At 39.2% G+C, this 20,517-nt stretch overlaps 1 protein-coding gene across 2 annotated transcripts in view; it reads right to left on the bottom strand.

Annotated features, from left to right (window-relative positions):
• Positions 1–20,517, bottom strand: part of LOC124789797 (sodium/hydrogen exchanger 8) — a 46,995-nt gene that overhangs the window by 20,286 nt on the left and 6,192 nt on the right. Inside the window, exons 2-4 of one of the 2 annotated variants that reach the window (XM_047257274.1) lie at positions 18,543–18,854; positions 12,837–12,979; positions 732–812 (exon numbers count right to left, since the gene is read on the bottom strand). In XM_047257274.1, the coding sequence (XP_047113230.1) occupies positions 732–812; positions 12,837–12,979; positions 18,543–18,854 (536 nt within the window). The remainder of the gene's footprint in view (positions 1–731; positions 813–12,836; positions 12,980–18,542; positions 18,855–20,517) is intronic. The other variant, XM_047257275.1, reaches the window with a different exon arrangement.

A 20,517-nucleotide genomic window follows, 5' to 3' on the forward strand; every position in this document is an offset into this window, starting at 1 on the left:
AAGGATGTACGTCTTGGAAACCGAGGAAACCATTTTGTAGTGTTCCGTTGTAAAAGAGGACGATGCGAAATGTGTGCGAAAAATAAAATTCAGCCGAGACCACATTCACAATGTAGTACATGTAAAGTGTATTTGTGCTGCAATGAGAAAAAGAACTGTTTCATACAATTTCATGAGGTATCACTAAATATGTGATATGTATATACTGTCAAAAATGTATAGCTAAGTTACTATGTATTGTGAAGTTGCTCTAGAATAAATTTATGCGAAATTAAAAAAAAAATTCAGAAATATCATATTTCTGTTAACTAATTTTCTAATGTAAAAACATTTAATATTTATGTGGAATAAAGTACAAGTTACAAAAATTGGAGCATTTTTCTGCGCATGTTGTGATTCAGTCCGTGGAGTCTGACGGTACTTCTGAGTACCAGGAGAGAAAAGAGTTGTGAAAAATAAAATAAAATTTTACAAAAAATCCTACCATCATTTAAGGCCACAATAGTATAAATTCTGCAAAGAAAATGTTAAAAAGTAAATTTTTTCTTATGTCAGGAAACAAAGGGTTAAACTAGCCCTGTAAGCATCAGTCAGTAAGTGGTGAATTTACTCATTCTCTTTTAGGTTTATTTTTACTGTCTACATGCTGGAATTTCCACTAGTCCACATCATGAGTGATTTACCATTGCCTAATATATATAAATTCAATAAAGAAAAAGAAAACAGCATACCCATTCTCTTGTTTTGCTCAGAGTAATTTCTTTTTCACGGCGTCGACGACGGCTTCGACCCTTCTTACTGGCAAGTAGTAACTGTAAAATTTAAAACAGAAATATATAACATTGAGCAAAATAATATTTCAGTAGTCTTTTATGGGTACAGGCGAAAGGGAGTGGAAGAGTTTTCTGAGAGGGGTATTAATTATCTAGCCGAAGACACTATAGTGTTTCAGGAATAGCTTCAAACTGTGTGTATTGAAGGATTAAATAAAATTTAGTGATACTATAAAGAAGTATAATTGGAATAACTAAAAATGTGTTGTTTAATATTAGAGTGCAGGCCCAAATAGTTTCATGCTCTCGCACTCACCCATAAAATTATAAAGTGTGTATAAATATCTCTGACTGTATGATTCGATTCTGTAATATGTAACATCTTTGGAATAAATAGCATGACATTTTTTGTTGTGTTTAGCAATTCAAAAAACTTTTCTTTTCTTGCAAAAAACCACACACATTTTTTCACACATACTGTCAGAGAAAAACAAAAGCTTAATTGAAATTTAAGTTATTATTACCATATTATTATTATTATTATTATTATTATTATTACAAATCAAGGTAAGGAATAGCACCAGCAACAAAGGAGTACATGTACACATGTTTACTAATCAGCAAAAAGAAACAACAGGGGCATGACAAATAAAAAATTTAAAATATTTTGAATGAGAGGGAGAAGAAGTATACTGAAACAATTCAGAAATAAAGCTGGTCAACAATCGATACCCAAATTTCATAACAGAAGGGACAGAGAGCTGTCAGATGTAATCTCTCAAAACTGAGACCTAAACTTTAAATAACTGAAGAGACAAGAATGCAAAAGACAGAAAAGCAAACAAAAAAAAGTGTAGGGTTAGGCCATTTAATGTTGAAAGCAGACCCCAAGATCATTTTGTCAATAACCTTTTTTATTCAGAAGTCGCATATGACCAAGATTTTCACATACAAAGGGTACTATGAAAGTTTTGCTAATACAGCTTTATTTATTTAACTGTTTTGAAGTAATTCCTGCCACACTGAATACACCTCTCCATCCTCTGACACCAATCCTTCAGTCAGTTCTCCCAAGTTTCTGTAGGGAGTAAGGCACAATCATCCTAAGCCTGCAGATGGTCCTCATTGCTTGAAAACTGCATTCCTTTCAGCTTCATTTTCACATGCGGGCAGGGGCAGTGGAAAGAGTGTGTGTGTGTGTGTGTGTGTGTGTGTGTGTGTGTGTGTGTGGGGGGGGGGGGGGTGTTATGGGGGGTATAACCCCCCCCCCCCCCCCCCGCCAATGAAGCATCATATTACACTGGATAAAATGACTTTAGAAATCAACGAATATATTACTTCAACAGATTCATTCTTTTTTTAATAATTATGTAGCAATATAGGTTGCAATATATTTGAAACATATTTTAACAAAAGAATAAGAGCAGCAAATAGTTTACTATCTAAACCCATAAATATCATTTAACTTAAAATGGGTGTCTTATTATTTATTAATACACATTTTTTACCCTGAACTCCAAAACCAGACACTATCCCCTCTCCCCATTAGCTCCCCCTTGACCAACTTCTAGAATCGCCCCTGCATGTGAGAACAGTGCAATGCCACAAGGAGCAAGGTCTGGGCTGTAAGGAAGGTGCTGAAGAAATTTCAGTTCTGTACCCCACAAATATTTGGTGCATGCTTTGGTGGGATGAGCTGGAGCATTGTTGTAATGGAGGAACCAAGGTGAATGCCTCCAATAGCATAATAAATTCCCCACTGGCCTGTGTCTGTGGTGTGGTGCGTGTTTCAAGCTGTTATTCACCTGGATAATTTTGTATCCAGACACAACCATTGACCTGGTGTGACAGAGACATGATTCATCTGACCAGGTGACATGTTTCCACTGACCTGTGGTCCAGTCTCTATGATCCTGTGAGCACAGCAGTCATAACTGATGATGTTATTGGGTCAACATGAGAACACACAGAGGTAGTCTGCTGTGGAGTCCAATATTAAACAATGTGTGCTGAACAGAATGTTCTGAAACATTTCTGCCTATGCCAGCATTATATATTGTCATCATAACTGCTACAGACTGCTATGTATACTGCTTTACAGAGAGAGCAAGCCTCCAACTTCCACATTCTGTGATGAGATGTGGACATCCAACATATTTCTGCCTACTCGTGGTTTCTCTGTCCTTCAACCACTTCCACAGATGTTCATTGCAGTAGCACTTGAACAGCTACTCATCTTTGCTGTGTCTGAGATGCTCCTTACCACATACTGGGCCATAATCTGTATGAGGTGTGCTTTGTGTGTGTGTGTGTGTGTGTGTGTGTGTGTGTGTGTGTTCTCTCTTATAAAGGGGGCTTTGACTGAAAGCTTGTACATCTGCAACTCAAGTGTGCCATCTTTACAGTGAGTGCCCATCTATCCTTTACGTAATATTGTTGCCCTTTGCCCAAGTTGCTTATGTCAGAGGATTTCCCCATTTGTGGCCTATATTGTCACTAGGATGATTCCCCACTGATCTTTGCTTTCCTTAACATGTTTAATTCTCTCTGATGCCTCCAGGTGGCACCCACTCTTGGAGTGGGCAGTAGTCATAGTGTGTTGGCTCCTCAGTGTCTGTCTCTATTTATATACCAATTATTTTAAGTTGGCATTGAAAATTAAAAGTTGGCAATAAAAAGAATTGTTTGAATGACAGAAAATTTTGCTCGATATCAACAAAAATAAGCAACAAAAATATGATTGATTAATAATCTTCAAAATGGAGGAAGGAAAATAAACTTTAAAAATTCACTTATGGAAACTGGTACCATATGTAACATTGAGTTTGTTCACTAAACTTTACATCACATGATGTTAATGTAATGCAAGTAGGTTGATAAAAAAAGGTATTAAAGTTTGCAAGCTGTCAGAGCCAGTGGCTCCTTGTGCTGGCAGAAGAGTTGAAGGGGAAGGAAGAGGGGTGAAGGAAAGGAACTGGTGAGGTTTAGGAAAAGGGGATAGAGTTTGGAAAAGTCACTGGTGTAAGACTTGCCCCATGCACCCTCCTATCACAACCTTTACCAGCCCTGTAACTGGCAAAACATCCACTATCAAAGGAAGAACATCCTGTGAAACAATATGTCACATACCATCTCATCAGCCTTTTACATCGGCATGACTACCATCGAGTTGTCAGTAAGGATGAATGGGTATGGACGGAGGGTGTATACTGTGATCACATAATATCCTGCTGTACAGAATGCTCTACAACATGACAGTCATGACCTTGATGCCTGTTTCACCACACATGCTACCCCCAGACATCAGTTTCTCAGAACTGTGTAGGTGGGAACTGGTGGTACAACATGTCCTTGGTTCTTGTCACCCACCTGGCCTCAATTTATGTTTATTTCTTTGGTCTCAGCAATTTTTCACAATAATTATTCATTTTTTCACTCCCTTTTAGTTTTCTACATCTTTAATTTTCTGACCTTACTATTTTTCACTGCCCCCCCCCCTCCCTCACATACAATGCATGTAGCTTTTCACTCTTAACATCTCATGCACGAAGTTTTATCAGCAATCTCTGTCTTCCATATTACCCTATCTTCCACCTTTAAGCTCTTAGGTTTTCAAATCTCGTGAAGTAAGTCTCCCCTGATCTGGAGACCTGGGTGACTTTACTGAACTCTATCCCTTTTCCTGAACCTCACCAGTCCCTTTCCTTCACCTCTCTTCCTTCCACTCCAACCCTTCTGGAAATGGAGTCACTGGCTCCAAAAGCTTACCTTTTATGTGTATGTTCTCCTGACGCCACTTGATGAGTACATTTTTTATCTATCCACTTACATTATACATTAAAAATTGATTATTAATATGTTGTTAATGGATTTATTTTGTGTCTTCTATGTTTTTATTGCTGAATAGCATACTTAAAACTGAGGAAAATGAATTATGAAAGTTTTAGGTTTATTTTGCACAAAGTGTAACCCACGATAAGGGCTCAACTAAATGAATATAGAAAAGCTCCCAAAAATACTTTTCTCGAGTAGCCACAAGTGCCAGAACGAAGAAGAAGAATGCAACACCAGAAAAGGCAGTGAAACAATGTTGGCCAATGGTGCGCTGATTAAGATCGCGCCGCACCAGGAGTGACCTCTGCAAGAAGTGAATATAAGTGCCACTTCTGGCAGCCTTGGCCGGACATGAGTGGACAGGATTCACAGAGCATTATCAAGGCCTAGCAGAGAGTGCTATGAGAACAGTTGTCAGTGAGATGTGTCAACTTGCAGGAACACTGTGTATAGTAAGGACTAAGATTTATGTTGTATGTTGCCCACTGCTTGTGACACCTTTGTACATTAAAGTTAAGTACTGTCAATCTGCCTTATAGAAATAAAACTACTAATGTTATTTGCTTGAATTGTTGTAGAGCATTCTGAGAATGCAGCATCCCTTAGGCACCCTATACGAGACGAGTGGGCCAGACCCAACAACTGCAATGAGAATCCTCCGAACCCAGTGCCCGACGGCCACGAACTTTTCATTTATATTGTGCTGGCGCCTTAGTTTTCTCTTGTGTTTACTTTGCTTTTGTCTTTACTTTGCTTTAACAGTTTCTTGTCATTTTTGCTAATTTGTGTTTTCAGGTGGGTGTTTCAGAAAATTTCTTTGTATATATTTTTGTCTGTTTGTTGCATTTGTGTCTTTCAACATGAGGCTCCCCCCACCTGTCCCGCCCCCTGCTCAGGCACTGCAGCTGCAAGCATTAGTTGCCACGCAGTTAATGCAGATGTATCAGTTTCAGACACAGCAAATATCTACACTGCTCGACATGATGCAGCGACTACTGGCCGACGCTGCATGCCCAAAGAACAAGCACCACCTACTACAGCTGCTATACCACCTTTTCAACAGTTTTGTGACCAAGAAGAGGAATGGCTCAAGTGGTTATCACAGTTTGAGGCACATTTACTAGCACACAATGTTACAGATACTGTGAAACTACCATATCTATCATCCACGGTAGGAAGTGCAGTGTTCAGATTAATTAAAAAACTCTTTCCTAGAGCCACTCCAAGTGAACCAGCTTACGGCACAGTGGTAGACTCACTATCAAACTATTATGAACAGCAAGTGAATGTGGAAGCAGCTAAGTAACAATTCTTTAATCACAAAAAATGGCCAGAACAAACTTATCGGTAGTGTGTAACAGATTTGCAAGGTATGACACAGAAATGCAAATTCAAATGTACTTGCGGTGCTTTATATTCCCATGTTATGTTGCATGATGCGATTATGTACAGTTTACCTGATGTCAGACTCAGATAGCCAGCCGGAGTGGCCGTGCGGTTCTAGGCACTTCAGTCTGGAACCGCGTGACCACTACGGTCGCAGGTTCGAATCCTGCCTCGGGCATGGATGTGTGTGATGTCCTTAGGTTGGTTAGGTTTAAGTAGTTCTAAGTTCTAGGGGACTGATGACCTCAGATGTTAAGTCCCATAGTGCTCAGGGCCATTTGAACCATTTTCAAACTCAGATAACAAATTCTGAAACAGTCTGATCCATCATTTCAGCAGGTAGTGCAAATACCAGTTCAGCATGATTCTGGTGCCTTTTCGGCTCATACATCTGAGCAGCCAGCTATTTGTCTGGTCGAGTCCCTTGCTTGTGATTGCCCCATTCCACACCAGCGGCTTGTGCTAGCCACAATGAGTAAACAACATTCCGTGTTGCATAATCCGCTCGCTAATCAGGTGGCTATACAGGCGAACAGAATTAAGTCTTGCCCTTGGTGTTACTCATGGCACAAATGCCAAAACTGCCCCTTCCGACAGGCTCAGTGTTACACTTGTGGTAGGAAAGCACATGTGCAATCTGTATGTTTGCAATGGAAAAAACATAAAAATTCGGCTCACTCACAAAAATCTAGTCACAAGACCCATGTCATTAATGCAGTATATTCCAAGTCTGCAGCTAGCAAGTGTGCAGTTTCTTCAGTGATACGCCAGTCAAACAAACCTATTGTTCATTTGCTTATTTGTGAGAACTGTGTGAAATTTCAGTTGGATACAGGTGCCTCTGTCACATTGCTCAATTGTCACACATGTGAACTGCTAGGCTCCCCACACCTGTCTAAAACTAGCATGCAACTGACGACTGATAATGGACAAGACATTCCCATTCTTGGAAAGTGTACTTTGCCTGCCATGTATCACTCACATATGCAAACAGTGATTTTCACAGTGATTCAATCACGCGACTGTGAGAATGTATTTGGTCTTGATTCTTTTGATTTGTTTGGCTTTAACATTCAGTACAGTGTGTTGTCAGTGTCTGTACTGAATGCAAAAGACAGTGCAGCTAGCTTGCTGAAAGAATTTCCAGAAATCTTTTCTGGAGGTTTAGGAAAGGCTAACAATTTTGTAGCACATATTACTTTAAAAGACTATGATCAGCCAAAATTTTGCAGGGCCAGAATTGTTCCCATTGCATTGTGGGACAAAGTCATTGCTGAACTTAAAGAATTGCAAGGTAATGGAGTTATTGCACCCATATCAGCTAGTCCCCATCAAGTCCACTGGTTTTGCTCCCCAAACCTTCAGGTCACAGTCGCCTCTGTGTTGACTTTAAGTCTACAGTTAACCCACAAATTGTCATTGATACTTATCAATTGCCACACCCAGAGGATCCCATGAACAAATTAGGCCTGGACACTACTTTTCAAAAACTGATTTGTGCGATGCATATCTTCAAATACCGCTCAATAAAGAATCTCAGAACGTGTTTGTAGTAAATACTAACTTGGGCTTGTTTAAATATGAGGGTGGTTTGAAAAGTTCTCGGAATCACCACGAGAGATTAGCAGTAGCGCAATGAGTTGTTCATGTGATATTCATTGGACTGTTGCCTGTAAACACCTGCCACATCAGTGCTCTTGGAAGAGAGCTGTGGCGGTGATGCGGCTCTGAGGTTGTTCCTGTGTAGAGATTTGCGAAGATGGGGCATATTCACCTGTTGCCAAGTGGAAAAATGAATTTAAATTTGGTTGGGAGAGCTTAGATGATGATCTGCGCAGTGGTTGGCCAAGATGTGTCACTACTCCAGAAATTGTTACAAAAGTGCACAAAATGGTCATGGAAGATTGCCGATTGAAAGAGCGAGAAATTACTCATGCTTGCCAGATGTCATCTGGAAGTGTGTACCACATTTTAACTGAAAAATTAGAAATGGAAAAATTATCTCCAAGATGGGTGCTGCAACAAGACAATGCGTGCCTGCACGTATGTGCTGTCGCAATGGCAAATTTACACAAACTAGGATATGAATTGTTGCTACACCCACCTTATTCACCTGATATGGCTCTGTCAGACTTCCATCTCTTCCCGAAACTGAAAATTTTTCTTGGTGGACAAAGATGCACTTCAAATGAAGAATTGATAGAGTTGACAACTATTTTGCAGGCCTGGAGGGAACTCATTTTAGAGATGGGATGAAGGCACTGGAACATTGTTGGACCAAGTGCATTAATCTACAAGGAGACTACATTGAAAAATAAAAAAAGTTTCAGTGATGTAAGTACTTTTTTTCTATTTCGTTCTGAGAACTTTTCAAACCACTCTAGTATGTGCATTTGCCTTTTGGCAGTGCTTCTGCACCCGCCATTTTCCAATGGTATTACGAACAGCTGACTGCACAAGCGCCAAACTGTCAAACTATTTGGAAGATATTGTAGTAGCAGGTCGTACACCTGAAGAACATATTGCAAATTTACATGCTTTGTTTAGTGTGTTGTCTGATAACGGAATAAGATGTAGACTGGACAGGTGTGATTTTTTTAGACCCAAGTTGCAGTATCTTGGTCATGTCAAAAAGTCAAGGTGTACATCCTCTCCAGTTGCATCTGTTAGCCATATGAGATTTGCCAGTTCCTCGCAATGTCACAAAATTGCAGTCAGTCTTAGGGAAAATGAACTATTATATATGGTTCATACTGAAGGCTGCGCAAATAGCAGCTCTATTGCATCGCTTGTGTCGCAAGAACGTCCCCTTTGTTATGATGGATGAGGGCCAAGTAGCTTTTCAAAAACTTAAAGATGCATTGCTTAGTGATTGATGCTTAGTTCACTTTGGTCCTACCAAAACAATTGTATTGCAAGTTGACACTTCATCTTAAGGAAACTGTGCCATGCTTTTGTGTATTGGTATTGAAGATAGATCTATTGCTTTCGCATCAAAAGTGTTGTCCAAAGCTCTGTGTAATTATTCACAAATTGAAATAGACGCTCTGGCTATTGTGTATGGTGTCACCAAATTTCACCACTATTTGTATGGCAGAAAATTCCTTTGCAGTCCTTGTTTCATCCAACGAAATCAGTTCCTGTACAAACTGTCCAAAAATTGCAAAGATGGGCTTTGTTGTTGTCTCAATACCAGAACAAGATTGTATACCATCCAACAGCTCAACATGGTAATGCGGAGGCACTTTCTCATCTTCCGATTGGTCCTGATATAGACTTCGACTCTTCTGCTGCATCTTGTTGTCATACTGATGCACAGGAGTCTGAATTGCTTCAGTCTTTTCTGTTGAACTATAAGAAAATTGCTGAGACCACGGGTGCTGATCCAAATTTGAACATTTTGCTCCACTACATACACACATCTTGGCTTCCTTCCTTGCACTGCATAAAGAACTCTGTAGTGCGTCTATACTTTGCACGTTGACATAGCCTCGCTGTACAGAAAGGTGTGATTCTAGTTCAAAATGAAAGTGGACATCCAGCTTTGCAAAATGAAGTGCCGCAGTTGCTTCACCAAGGACACTGGGGGGTTGTACATACGAAACAGTTAGCGTGTCAACACTGTACTTGGCAGGATGTGTACGCCCAAATAGGAAAGATAACATCACAGTGTCACACATGTGTGGAAAATCAGTCCACACCGACACAAAAGTTCTCTGCTTGGCCTAAGTCACAATCGCCATGGCAACATATGCACACAGACTTTGTGGGACCTTTTTGGAACACCTGCTGGTTGATTGGGGTTGACTCATATATCAAGTTTCCTTTTGCAGTGCCAATGAACTCGATAACATCACATAGCACAATTCAGGTGTTGTCATCGATTTTTTGGCTAGAAGGTTTACCTGAAGTAATCATGTCCGACAATGGACCTCAGTTCACATCAAATGAATCTGAAACGATCTGTGAACACAATGGCATACAGCATCTCACTAGCGCACCGTTCCATCCACAGTCAAATGACAAAGTGGAACATTTTGTCAGAACCTTCAAGCAGCAGATGGCCCAACTTCACTCCGTACACACTAGGGATCAAGCACGGCAACTTTTTCTCGCCTCATATCATTTGCACCCACGAGATGAACCATCGCCAGCTGCCGCCATTGGACACTGCTCCACCTTCATTAGCATCCGGCACCGAAGGAAGGCTACAAGTATCGCTTTGCGGTGTATGATATTGTCTTTTACAGGGTTTTTAGTGGCAGCAGACGGTGGGCACAAGGCAAGATCTTCCGTCGACTTGGCGCTTGCATGTTTCTTATTTCAGGTCCCGATGGCTTGCAGCACTGCCATCAAAATCAACTTCGCCTCTGTCATGTAGGTGTTGATCTTTCAGTCTCTCTTCCCCCAGATTCATGGGTTCAGATGGCAGTGTGGCCACAGAGGGTATCATCATGAGACACGACACCGTGGGACGACCCCATGGACACGAGGCCTTTGCCGCCTCTTGTCCTACCAATGGAGCTGAACCCATCCACACCACAGCAGTCATTGCCTTCTTCATCTGGTTCACGGCAGTAGGAGGTGGACGCGTACCCTTATGATCATTTTCCATGGGACATTTCTGCCAGAATGCAGGCCAGATGGAGGGGTATGGCCGGAAGCTTGATGTCCCCTGCAGCCATAGCTTCTGGCCCGATGATCCACCCACACTTCTGCATCCCCCGCCTTTGTCGCACTCCCTACAATGGCGGTCCGTTCCTTTGGGGGAGGGAGGGGGGGAAGAATGTTCTGGCGTAATCACAAGTGCTGGAACGAAGAAGAAGAACCCAAAATCAGAGAAGGTGGTGAAAAGACATCGGCCAATGTTGCGCTGATTAGGACTTCGCTGCGTCAGGAGCAACCTCTGCAAGATATGAATGTAAGCACCACTCCTGCCAGTCTTGGCTGGACATTAGTGGACAGGATTTGTGGAGTATTAGCACAGCCTAGCAGACAGTGCTACGAGAACAGTTATCCATGATGTGTCTCAACTTGCAGGAACATTGTGTATAGCAAGGACTTGGATTTATGTTGCATGTTGCCCATCACTTGCGACACCTTTGTACATTAAAATTAAGTATTGTCAATCTGGTTTATAGAAATAAAACTACTAATGATATTTGCTTGAACTGTCATACAGCATTCTGAGAATGGAACATTCCTTAGGCACACTACACAAGACAATGGGCAAGATCCAACAAACACCCTTAAAATAACTGACTGACGGAACTGATTCAACAGGCTAGGACAGAACCAAGATGGACCTGTTCCCCTAATCTGACATGTCACTCTGCAGTCATGCAAACTGGGTTGCACAATTTGTAGCTGTATGATAGCAAGTTTTGCTGTGTTGAGCTGCATGAAATTCGAGACAATGCAAAGTCCTGGAATGTATACTTCTTTGAAATTTCAAAATTTTATTCTTTTTCTGTCATAAAAATTTTCTTTGTAGCTGTTGTCCTGGTTCCACATGGATGAGCACACCTAGGATACAAAATGACAGAGTCATTTTGAGTCTACTAAAATTGCTCTGATACCTAAAGCTGAATATAGTCTCACCAGGCCACCACAGTTCCTGTTTATGCATGGAGAAAAGAGTAACTACTGTTGTGACCAATTTGTGCAGCAGGGAGAAGGGGCATGCCCTTGTGGAAATTGCAAACAGATGACTAACAGGTAGATTATGACAATGTTTATGTTGAAATGAAAAGGGATGAAGGGAATGTCCAGCGAATTTGTAATAGATTCTGACACTCTGTAAGAGCTGTACATGAAGTGGTAGATAAAAGATGAGCGTCGCTATTTCAGAACTGTGGTGTGAAAGTTCTCATCAGTATAAACTGCAAGACAATGTCAAAAATGCTGTTGTTTCAAGGATAGATGATTATGACAGAAAGTATGATACTCCTCAACATCTAAGACACCACTCACACTTTCCCTAAAATAGATGCAGAAACTGGCTGGAAACTATTAGCCAACTATTCACATTACCACAGAAATTGTGCCCAATATTGTATGTGGGTTTAATCTAAGTACAAATAGTTGTCATGTCTCACAGGCTACAGCTCAATTCAGATTTGGGGATCCTAGAGAAAATATCTCAACTCAATTTTTATAAAATTTTATATACTGACTACTGGTGTCTTCCACAGTTGTAGTTAACTGCTACAGCCATTGTCAACTGTTATGTCTCTGATATTATCAACTTACGTAGAAAATTTGAGGCGCAAGCTTCTTTATTGCTTATCTGCAGTTGACTCTGATATCAGTATGATGGCAGAGCCACAGGTATTTCTCGTTTGCTGTAAATCTACACATGACATTTCCATACATGACTTTCAGTCCAACATCAGTGCTATTGCTGGTGCAACAATATTATATAACAACCTCAAAATTCAACTAATGGAATTTAAATCAGGGCTATCTTGTTCTTTGATGCAAACCACCAAACCACATCAGCAGCAAAAATATCTTTTTAAATTCTTTTCTGGGTCCTCAGCAAAAACACAATTTTCAGAAAGTGGACATTATTCGACTGCTGGCTGATTTTCTAATCTCCTTTCTTGCTACTGACAGTTTTAACTATATTAACTCATTTTCTCACTTAAAACACATACCACACAACACACGAATAAAAATATATATATATATAAAAATTCTATGAAGTTAGCAAATAATAATGGGGAATGGATAACACTTGTGAACTATGAATACACTTTGTGAAAAATACAGTATACTATGTAGATCCGTAAAATGGACAAAAGTTATACATAAAGATATAGAAGGCTGAATGTGACTCACCTTCATTAGAGGCATAGTTGATCCTCCAAAGACAAGTGTTGTAAAGAGCACTATAATGAGAGTAGTCGTCACAATAACATGTCTAGTCTCATCACTGAACTGCAAATGTAATGAAAGTGCATATGCAATTGCACCACGTAGACCTGACAGAAATAAAACAGAAAAATAATAACAAAAAAGAAATATATTAAAATGGTATGGATTTCAGCAGTTTCCATAGATAATAGTTGATTTTCATGTAAATACAAATATTTACTTTTAAGAAAAATGTTGTTGTAAGTTCAATTAATAATGTATTAGAAGTACCGTATTAGCTGTAATGATTCTCCAACAGGCATAATACATTTTTGAGAATGTTACAGTAGGAATATTTTGAACAAAAATAAATGTTTCCATTAGGAGCTGAAGAAGAGAAGGTTTGGGTCTGACATTCCATTACATTAAACTTGATAGAAATGAACATAAGCTTACCCAACAAGAATGGATCTGGAAACAGACATCTGAAGGACTGAACTAGGCCCTACTAGAAGTGATTTAGGGAAAATCTAACTCAGGATTGGCTACCTAGGCACCGTATCACACAAAATACTAACGAATTGATTGTAAGAATGTAATATATTTAGCGTTTTGAGGGATGAGACCAGACTGTGAGGTCATCGGTCTTTAATCTATTTACTAATGCTTTTACTAATTCAAACAATTTCAGTAGTTTAAATTAAGACACTTTTACCTTCCTCATTATGGTATGTGTCATCCCCGAATGAAACAATGAAACGTGGACTTTTTCATTGGTGGAGAGGCAATACAGATAGTCACATACTGTATACTGTAGGCATAACCATAATGGAGGGATATCTGTTGAGAAGCCAGACAAACGTGTGATCTCTGAAGAGGGGCAGCAGCCTTTTCTGTAGTTGAAAGAGCAACAGTCTGGCCTGTTTAAAATAAATAAATAAATAAAATGGCCTTGCTGTGCTTGTACCGTGAACATCTAAAAGCAAGGGGAAACTACAGCTGTATTTTTTCCCCAGGGCATGCAACTCTACTGTAAGGTTAAATGATGATGGCGTCCTCTTGGCTAAAATAGTCCCTAATTCAGATCTCTGGGCAGGAACTACTCAGGAGGATGTCATTATCAGGAGGGGGAAAAAACAGGCGTTCTATGGATCGGAGTGTGGAATGTCAGATCCCTTAATCGGGCAGGTATGTTAGAACATTTAAAAAGGGAAATGGATAGGTTAAATTTACACACAGAGGGAATTAGTGAAGTTAGGTCGTAGGAAGGACGGGACTTCTGATCATGTGAGTACAGGGTTATAAATACAGAATCAAATAGTGGTAATGCAGGAGTTGGTTTAATAATGAATAAAAAAATAGGAATGCGAATAAGCTACTATGAACAGCATAGTGAATCCATTATTGTGGCCAAGACGGACACAAAGCCCACACCCTGCACAGCAGTACAAGTTTACGTGTCAAATATTTCCGCAGATGATGAACAGATTGAAGAAATGTATGATGAGATAAAAGAAATTATCCAGATAGTTAAGGGAGACGAAAATTAAATAGCCATGGGGGGACTGGAATTTGAAAGTAGGAAAAGGTACTTACTTACTCACTCACTCACTGGTCATACCAAACTCAAGAGTCCATTACCGCAGCAACGTATTTTCGCCATCTGTCCCTGTCTTGGGCTATTTCAATCCATTCACCTTCAATACCTAGGCTCCTCAAATCAGCCTTCACATTGTCCTCCCATCTACACCTCGGTCTCCCCACAGGACGTTTTCCTTCTAGGTGCCCTACCAGTACTCTGCGCGCTGCCCTGCCCTCATCCATTCGAGCTACGTGACCTGCCCATTGCAGCCTACGTGATTTAATAATACTGATTATGTCAGGGCTTGAACAGAGTTCATGAACCTCTTCGTTATGCAGTTTTCACCACTCTCCACTAATGTCATCCCTTTTTGCTCTGAAAATTTTCCTCAAAATTTTGTTTTCAAATACTCGAAATGGCTTTTCATTTTGCACAGTGAGAGCCCAAGTCTCACACCCATACAGCATAACCGGTAGAATAATAGTTTTGTATATTCTAATCTTTAAATTCCTAGACAATATCAGTGATGAAAGTAATCTATTCAGTTAGAAGTAGCATGCATTTCCCGCCCGTAATCTCTTCTTCAGTCGGACTCTTAACATTTCCTGATCTACTGCTGTTGGCATTCTAGTAGTAACCAGATATTTGGTTTTGTCTTTACTTATCCTTAGACATACATCTTCACTAGCCTTGATTAACGCATTCGTATTTGCTGTTACAGATTCTTTCCTATCGCTAATGATGTTGAGATCATCTAAAGCAGGAAAAGGTGGAGAAGGAAAAGTTGTAGGTGAATATGGACTGGGGGAAAGGAATGAAAGAGGAAGCCGAATGGTGGAATTTTGAACAGAGCATAATTTAATCATAGCAGACACTTGATTTAAGAATCGTGAAAGGAGGCTGTATACATGGTAGAGTTCTGGAGACACTGGAAGGTTTCAGACTGATTATATAATGGTAAGACAGAGATTTTGGACCCAAGTTTTAAATTTTAAGACATTTCCAGGGGCAGATGTGGACTCTCACCACAATTTATTGGTTATGAGCTGCAGACTAAAATGGAAGAAACTACAAAAGGGCAGGAATTTAAGAAGATGGGATCTGGATAAACTGAAAGAACCAGAGGTTGTAGAGTGTTTCAGAGCGAGAATCAGGGAATGATTTACAAGAACAGGGGAAAGGAATACAGTAGAACAAGAATGGGTGGCTTTGAGAGTTGAAATAGTGAAGCCCGTGAAGGATCCAGCAGGTAAAAGGACGAGGGCTAAAAGAAATCCTTGGTTAACACAACAGATATCAAATTTAATCGATGAAAGGAGAAAATATCAAAATGAAGTAAAAGATGCAGACAAAAGGGAATACAAATGTCTTAAAAACTAAATCAACAGGAAGTGGTTAGAGGACAAATGTAAGGATGTAGACACATATATCACTAGGGTAAGATAGATGCTGCCTACAGGAAAGTTAAAGAGACCTTTCAAGAAAGAGAACTACCTGTATGAATATCAAGAGCTCAGATGGAAAACCAGTCCTAAGCAGAGAAGGGAAAGCTGAAAGGTGGGTCTATACAGGGGAAATGTACTTGAGAGGAAGTAGATGAAGATGAGAAGGCAGATATTATGCTGCGTGAAGAATTTGATGAAGCACTGAAAGACTTAAGTTGAAACCAGGCTCCAGGAGTAGACAACATTTCACTGGAGCTACTGATGGCCTTAGGAGAGAGAGCCGTGACAAAACTCTTCCATATGGTGAGCAAGATGTATGAGACTGGTAAAACACACTCAGACTTTAAGAAGAACATAATAATTCTAATTTAAAAAAAGGAGATGCTGACAGGTGCGAAAATTATCGAACTATCAGTTTAGTAAGTCACAGTTGCAAAATATTAAGATGAATCCTTTACAGAAGGATGTAAAAGCTGGTAGAAGCTGACCTCGCAGAAGATCAGTTTGGATTCTAGAGAAATGTAGAAACAAGTGAGGCAATACTGACCATACAACCTGTTGTAGAAGATAGGTTAAGGAAAGGCAACCCTACATTTATAGCACTTGTAGACTTAGAGAAAGCTTTTGACATTGCTGACTGGAATACTCTCTTTCAAATTCTGAAGGTGGCAGGGGTAAAATACAGGGAGTGAAAGGCTATTTACAATTTGCACAGAAACCAGATGGCAGTTATAAGAGTCGCGGGGTATGAAAGGGAAACAATGGCTGAGAAAGGAGTGAGACAAGGTTGTAGCCTATCCCTGATTTTATTCCATCTGTATATCGAGCATGCAGTAAAGGAAACAAAAGCAAAAATTGGAATAGGAATTAAAGTCCAAGGAGAGGAAATAAAGACTTTGCGGCTTGCTGAAGACATTGTAATTCTGTCAGAGACAGCAAAGGACTTGGAAGTGCATTTGAAAAAAATGGACAGTATCTTGAAAGGAGGACATAAGTAAAACAAAAGCAAAACGAGAGTAATCGAATGTAGTTGAACTGAATCAAGTGATGCTGAGGGAATTATATTTAGAAATGAGACACTTAAAGTAGTAGATGAATTTTGCTATTTGGGAAGAAAAATAACTGATGATCACCAAAGTAGGAACGATATAAAATGTAGAGTAGCACTGGCAATAAAAGCATTTCTGAAGAAGAGAAATCTGTTAACATGAAGTCTAGATGTAAGTGTCAGAAAGCCCTTTCTGAAAGCATTTTTATGGAGTGTAACCATGTATGGAAGTGAATGAAACATGGACGATAAATAGTTTAGACACCAAGAGAATAGAAGCTTTTGAACTGTTATGCAACAAAAGAATGCTGAAGATTAGATGGGTAGATAATGTAACTAATGAGGAGGTACTGAATAGAACTGGTGGAAGAGAGATTTGTGGTACAACTTGAGTAGAAGAAGGGATCAGTTGGTAGGACACATTCTGAGACATCAAGGGATCACCAATTTAATACTGGAGGGAGGCATGGGAGGTAAAAATTGCAGAGGGAGGCCGAGAGATGAATACATTAAGCAGATTCAAACGTATGCAGATTGCAGTACTCTGAGATGAAGAGGAAAAACCAGTCTTTGGACTGAAGACCACCACAACAACAACAACAACATAGTACGTGCAATTTTTCTGAGGTTTGACTTGCACTGCCATACTTCTTACACTGTGCAAGCCTTTCATGAACCACTACGTTAAATAATACAACCTGAGTGTTAAGTCTGAAAGCTATGTTCCAAAGTTTCAGAAGAAACAGCTGTAGTTATGGGGGAAGGGGCTAGCTGTAGTCTGATCATGACTGCCCTGTATTTGTCTCTGCTTACCATCTATGATAGGTCACTGCAGAAGCTCTGTCATACTGGAAGTGTTCAAGTTTGTAGCTAAAGAAATTTATAGCATTGTGTTTCAAAGTTCTTTTTCTAACAAACCTACTTACCAACATTAACTGTGTAAAACTAGGCATCACAAAACCTCAAATGTCAATCACTTTGCACCAGTCATTTAGAAGGAACCAGCTGAAAATTTCTTTAAAAGAATCATAAAGTCATTCATTCATTATGTCCTTCATATCCTGTCAAGACGCTAATGCTGTCATGATTGGAGTCAGCTTTACTGACTACCAGTGTCATTAAAATTAACTGGCAGTGAACAATGACATTTGGAACATTCCTGATTATTTAACTTTATCTGCTTTGCGATCCACTAATTTCAAATACTACTTTCTCTTGCCAAATCTTCTAATTTATTCACTGTCTACTGACAACAAAATATTCTGTACATCATTTCTGACCAAATCACTGTTTTATATGTTGCACCCAGAAAGAACAGTGACACAACTCAAAAAATGCAGTATTTAAGAGAACTCAGCTCATATAATTAATTCTATAAATCTTATATTGAAATGATATATGTTTCCTTCAAATTTCAAGTAATTATTGTAGGCTGTAAATTCCATTATATTTTTAGTGGAAGTTGTGGCACTTCACTAAACATTGCCTTTTTCGACCTGTGTCATTTTTCTTGTCAGTGTGCAATGTGTGACACACATAATTCTTTCCTGCTATTTCGTCTCTACTGTTTAAGTTTTGAAGGACAAAGACTGTAACAGGCAACACACGACACTCACCACTGAACCACATAATGAACATCATCTTCTTCGTGATCTGATGTTCACGGAAACGATTGCACAATACAGCCAGGGGAAAAATATTACAAGCTCGTCCAACAAGGCAAAGCACTATGCTCCAAACGACAAGTGCAGGCTCAACACGGTGTCTGAAGCTGAATAACGCAAGACCCAGGTAAGCAAATACACATGTTTCTGCAATGAAAGCCAATGTGCGCATGGTCTGCTGCATTGTTATCTGAGTCACAGTGGATAAATTGTAGTGGGTGTAATGTGACATAACAATCCCACAGAACAGTATTGCCATTATACCTGTAAGAAAAAGTTGCAGTCAGAAAAACATTTCTTAAAGCAGTTTTTTTTTTCATTCTTAGAACATGCTTTGTCCTGATGATGTAGCCATCATGTATCTTAAAAAGTTTATAAGCAAAATATAAAATTACCACATTTTAAAAAAAACCATCTCAGATACCCAACAGAAAAACTGAAGTTTTCACCAACAAACACAAAAATCAAAATGTCAAGAACAATGAACCAGTGGCTATGCATATATGCTGGGGATCAGTAACAATTCTCAATCAAATTCTGATGCAAAATTCTGATGGGGTAATGAAGATGTCAAAACAATATAAAATTACTTTTGAAGGGTGAAGAAGTTATTTCAGATTGTCCAAATGTTACACAAATATCCAGAAGTACAATGGCTACAAGACACAGAATGTAATATCTGGGGCAATTCAGTTTTGCAGTTTAGTATAATGGTAGCCCTTAAAGATTAAATCTATGATTGGATTATGCTAAGTAAGAAAGTTTATTTTCAGAATTTGTAGAACTGTACACGTGCTCTCTTAAGTCCTACACTCTATCAAACTACAAGGGGAAATATAGTCCAACAACACTACAGCGATAGTATCTATCAGACACCAAATGTATCTTACAGAAAATAAAACTGAATCTCTACATATCCTAAATGCTGAAAACAATAAAAAGTAATAACAGCCATACACACAATTGAATGCTTATATAATTATTTTTCTAACAATTTCTGGGACTATGCACGCCAAAGCAGTTCAGTCATGGAAGTAGTAATTAATCACACAATACTGATAGAAAATCAAAAGATATAAAAAAAATTAGTGAGAAAAGAAATGAAATGCATTCCATCTATATAACTGGATAACATGCTACACAGGAACAACTGTGAGGAACTATCGTGAGAAGTGCGTCACAAGACAACTTTTTAACTTCTTGGAACTCTATGATTTATACTTCAAATTTTTCGGTTGTGGAGGAAGCCTATCAAAAATAAAACTTGCATAACTGTTCATCAAATGCAAGGTGCAGTTCTCTTTAAATTACTCTATATTATTAATCACACATCTAATGATAGAAGGCAGAATAAAAATTCAGAGGTAATTGAACAACAGCCTGCACAAAGTTTGTAAATTGACAACAAAATACTGGAACTGCCATTCTGAGGGCTAAGCACAAAGGGATCATGAGGATAAGATTAAAATAATTACTGCATGCACAGAGGCATTCAATCATTCTTCCTGTGCTCCATAGGTGAATGGAACTGGAAGAAACCCTAATAACTGGTACAATGGGATGTACCCTCTGCCATATGCCTCATGGTGATTTGCAGAGTACAGATGTAGATTGTGAATGCAGATAGTTGCCCCAAAATATGTTACCATTGGATACAACAGAGTGAAAACAAGTAAAGTAAATAAGCTAAATTTAGTACTGGATGTTAGTCTACACTGGGATTTCGGTGCTGTTGGGGAGCATTTCTCTTTCTTTCATTTGGCAAGGACATTATTGACTATACATATGCACCACATGCATCTTGAATGAATTTCTATCTTCTGCATTGGAAATTCATTTGGCATTGATATTCATCCTCGTTACATCACCCCAGAAGCTGTACTGTCATTAGCTTCTGGATCTTTCTTGTGTTCCATGTATTTTTCTA

The sequence above is a fragment of the Schistocerca piceifrons genome, chromosome 3, assembly GCF_021461385.2.
Source record: "Schistocerca piceifrons isolate TAMUIC-IGC-003096 chromosome 3, iqSchPice1.1, whole genome shotgun sequence".
NCBI lineage: Eukaryota > Metazoa > Arthropoda > Insecta > Orthoptera > Acrididae > Schistocerca > Schistocerca piceifrons.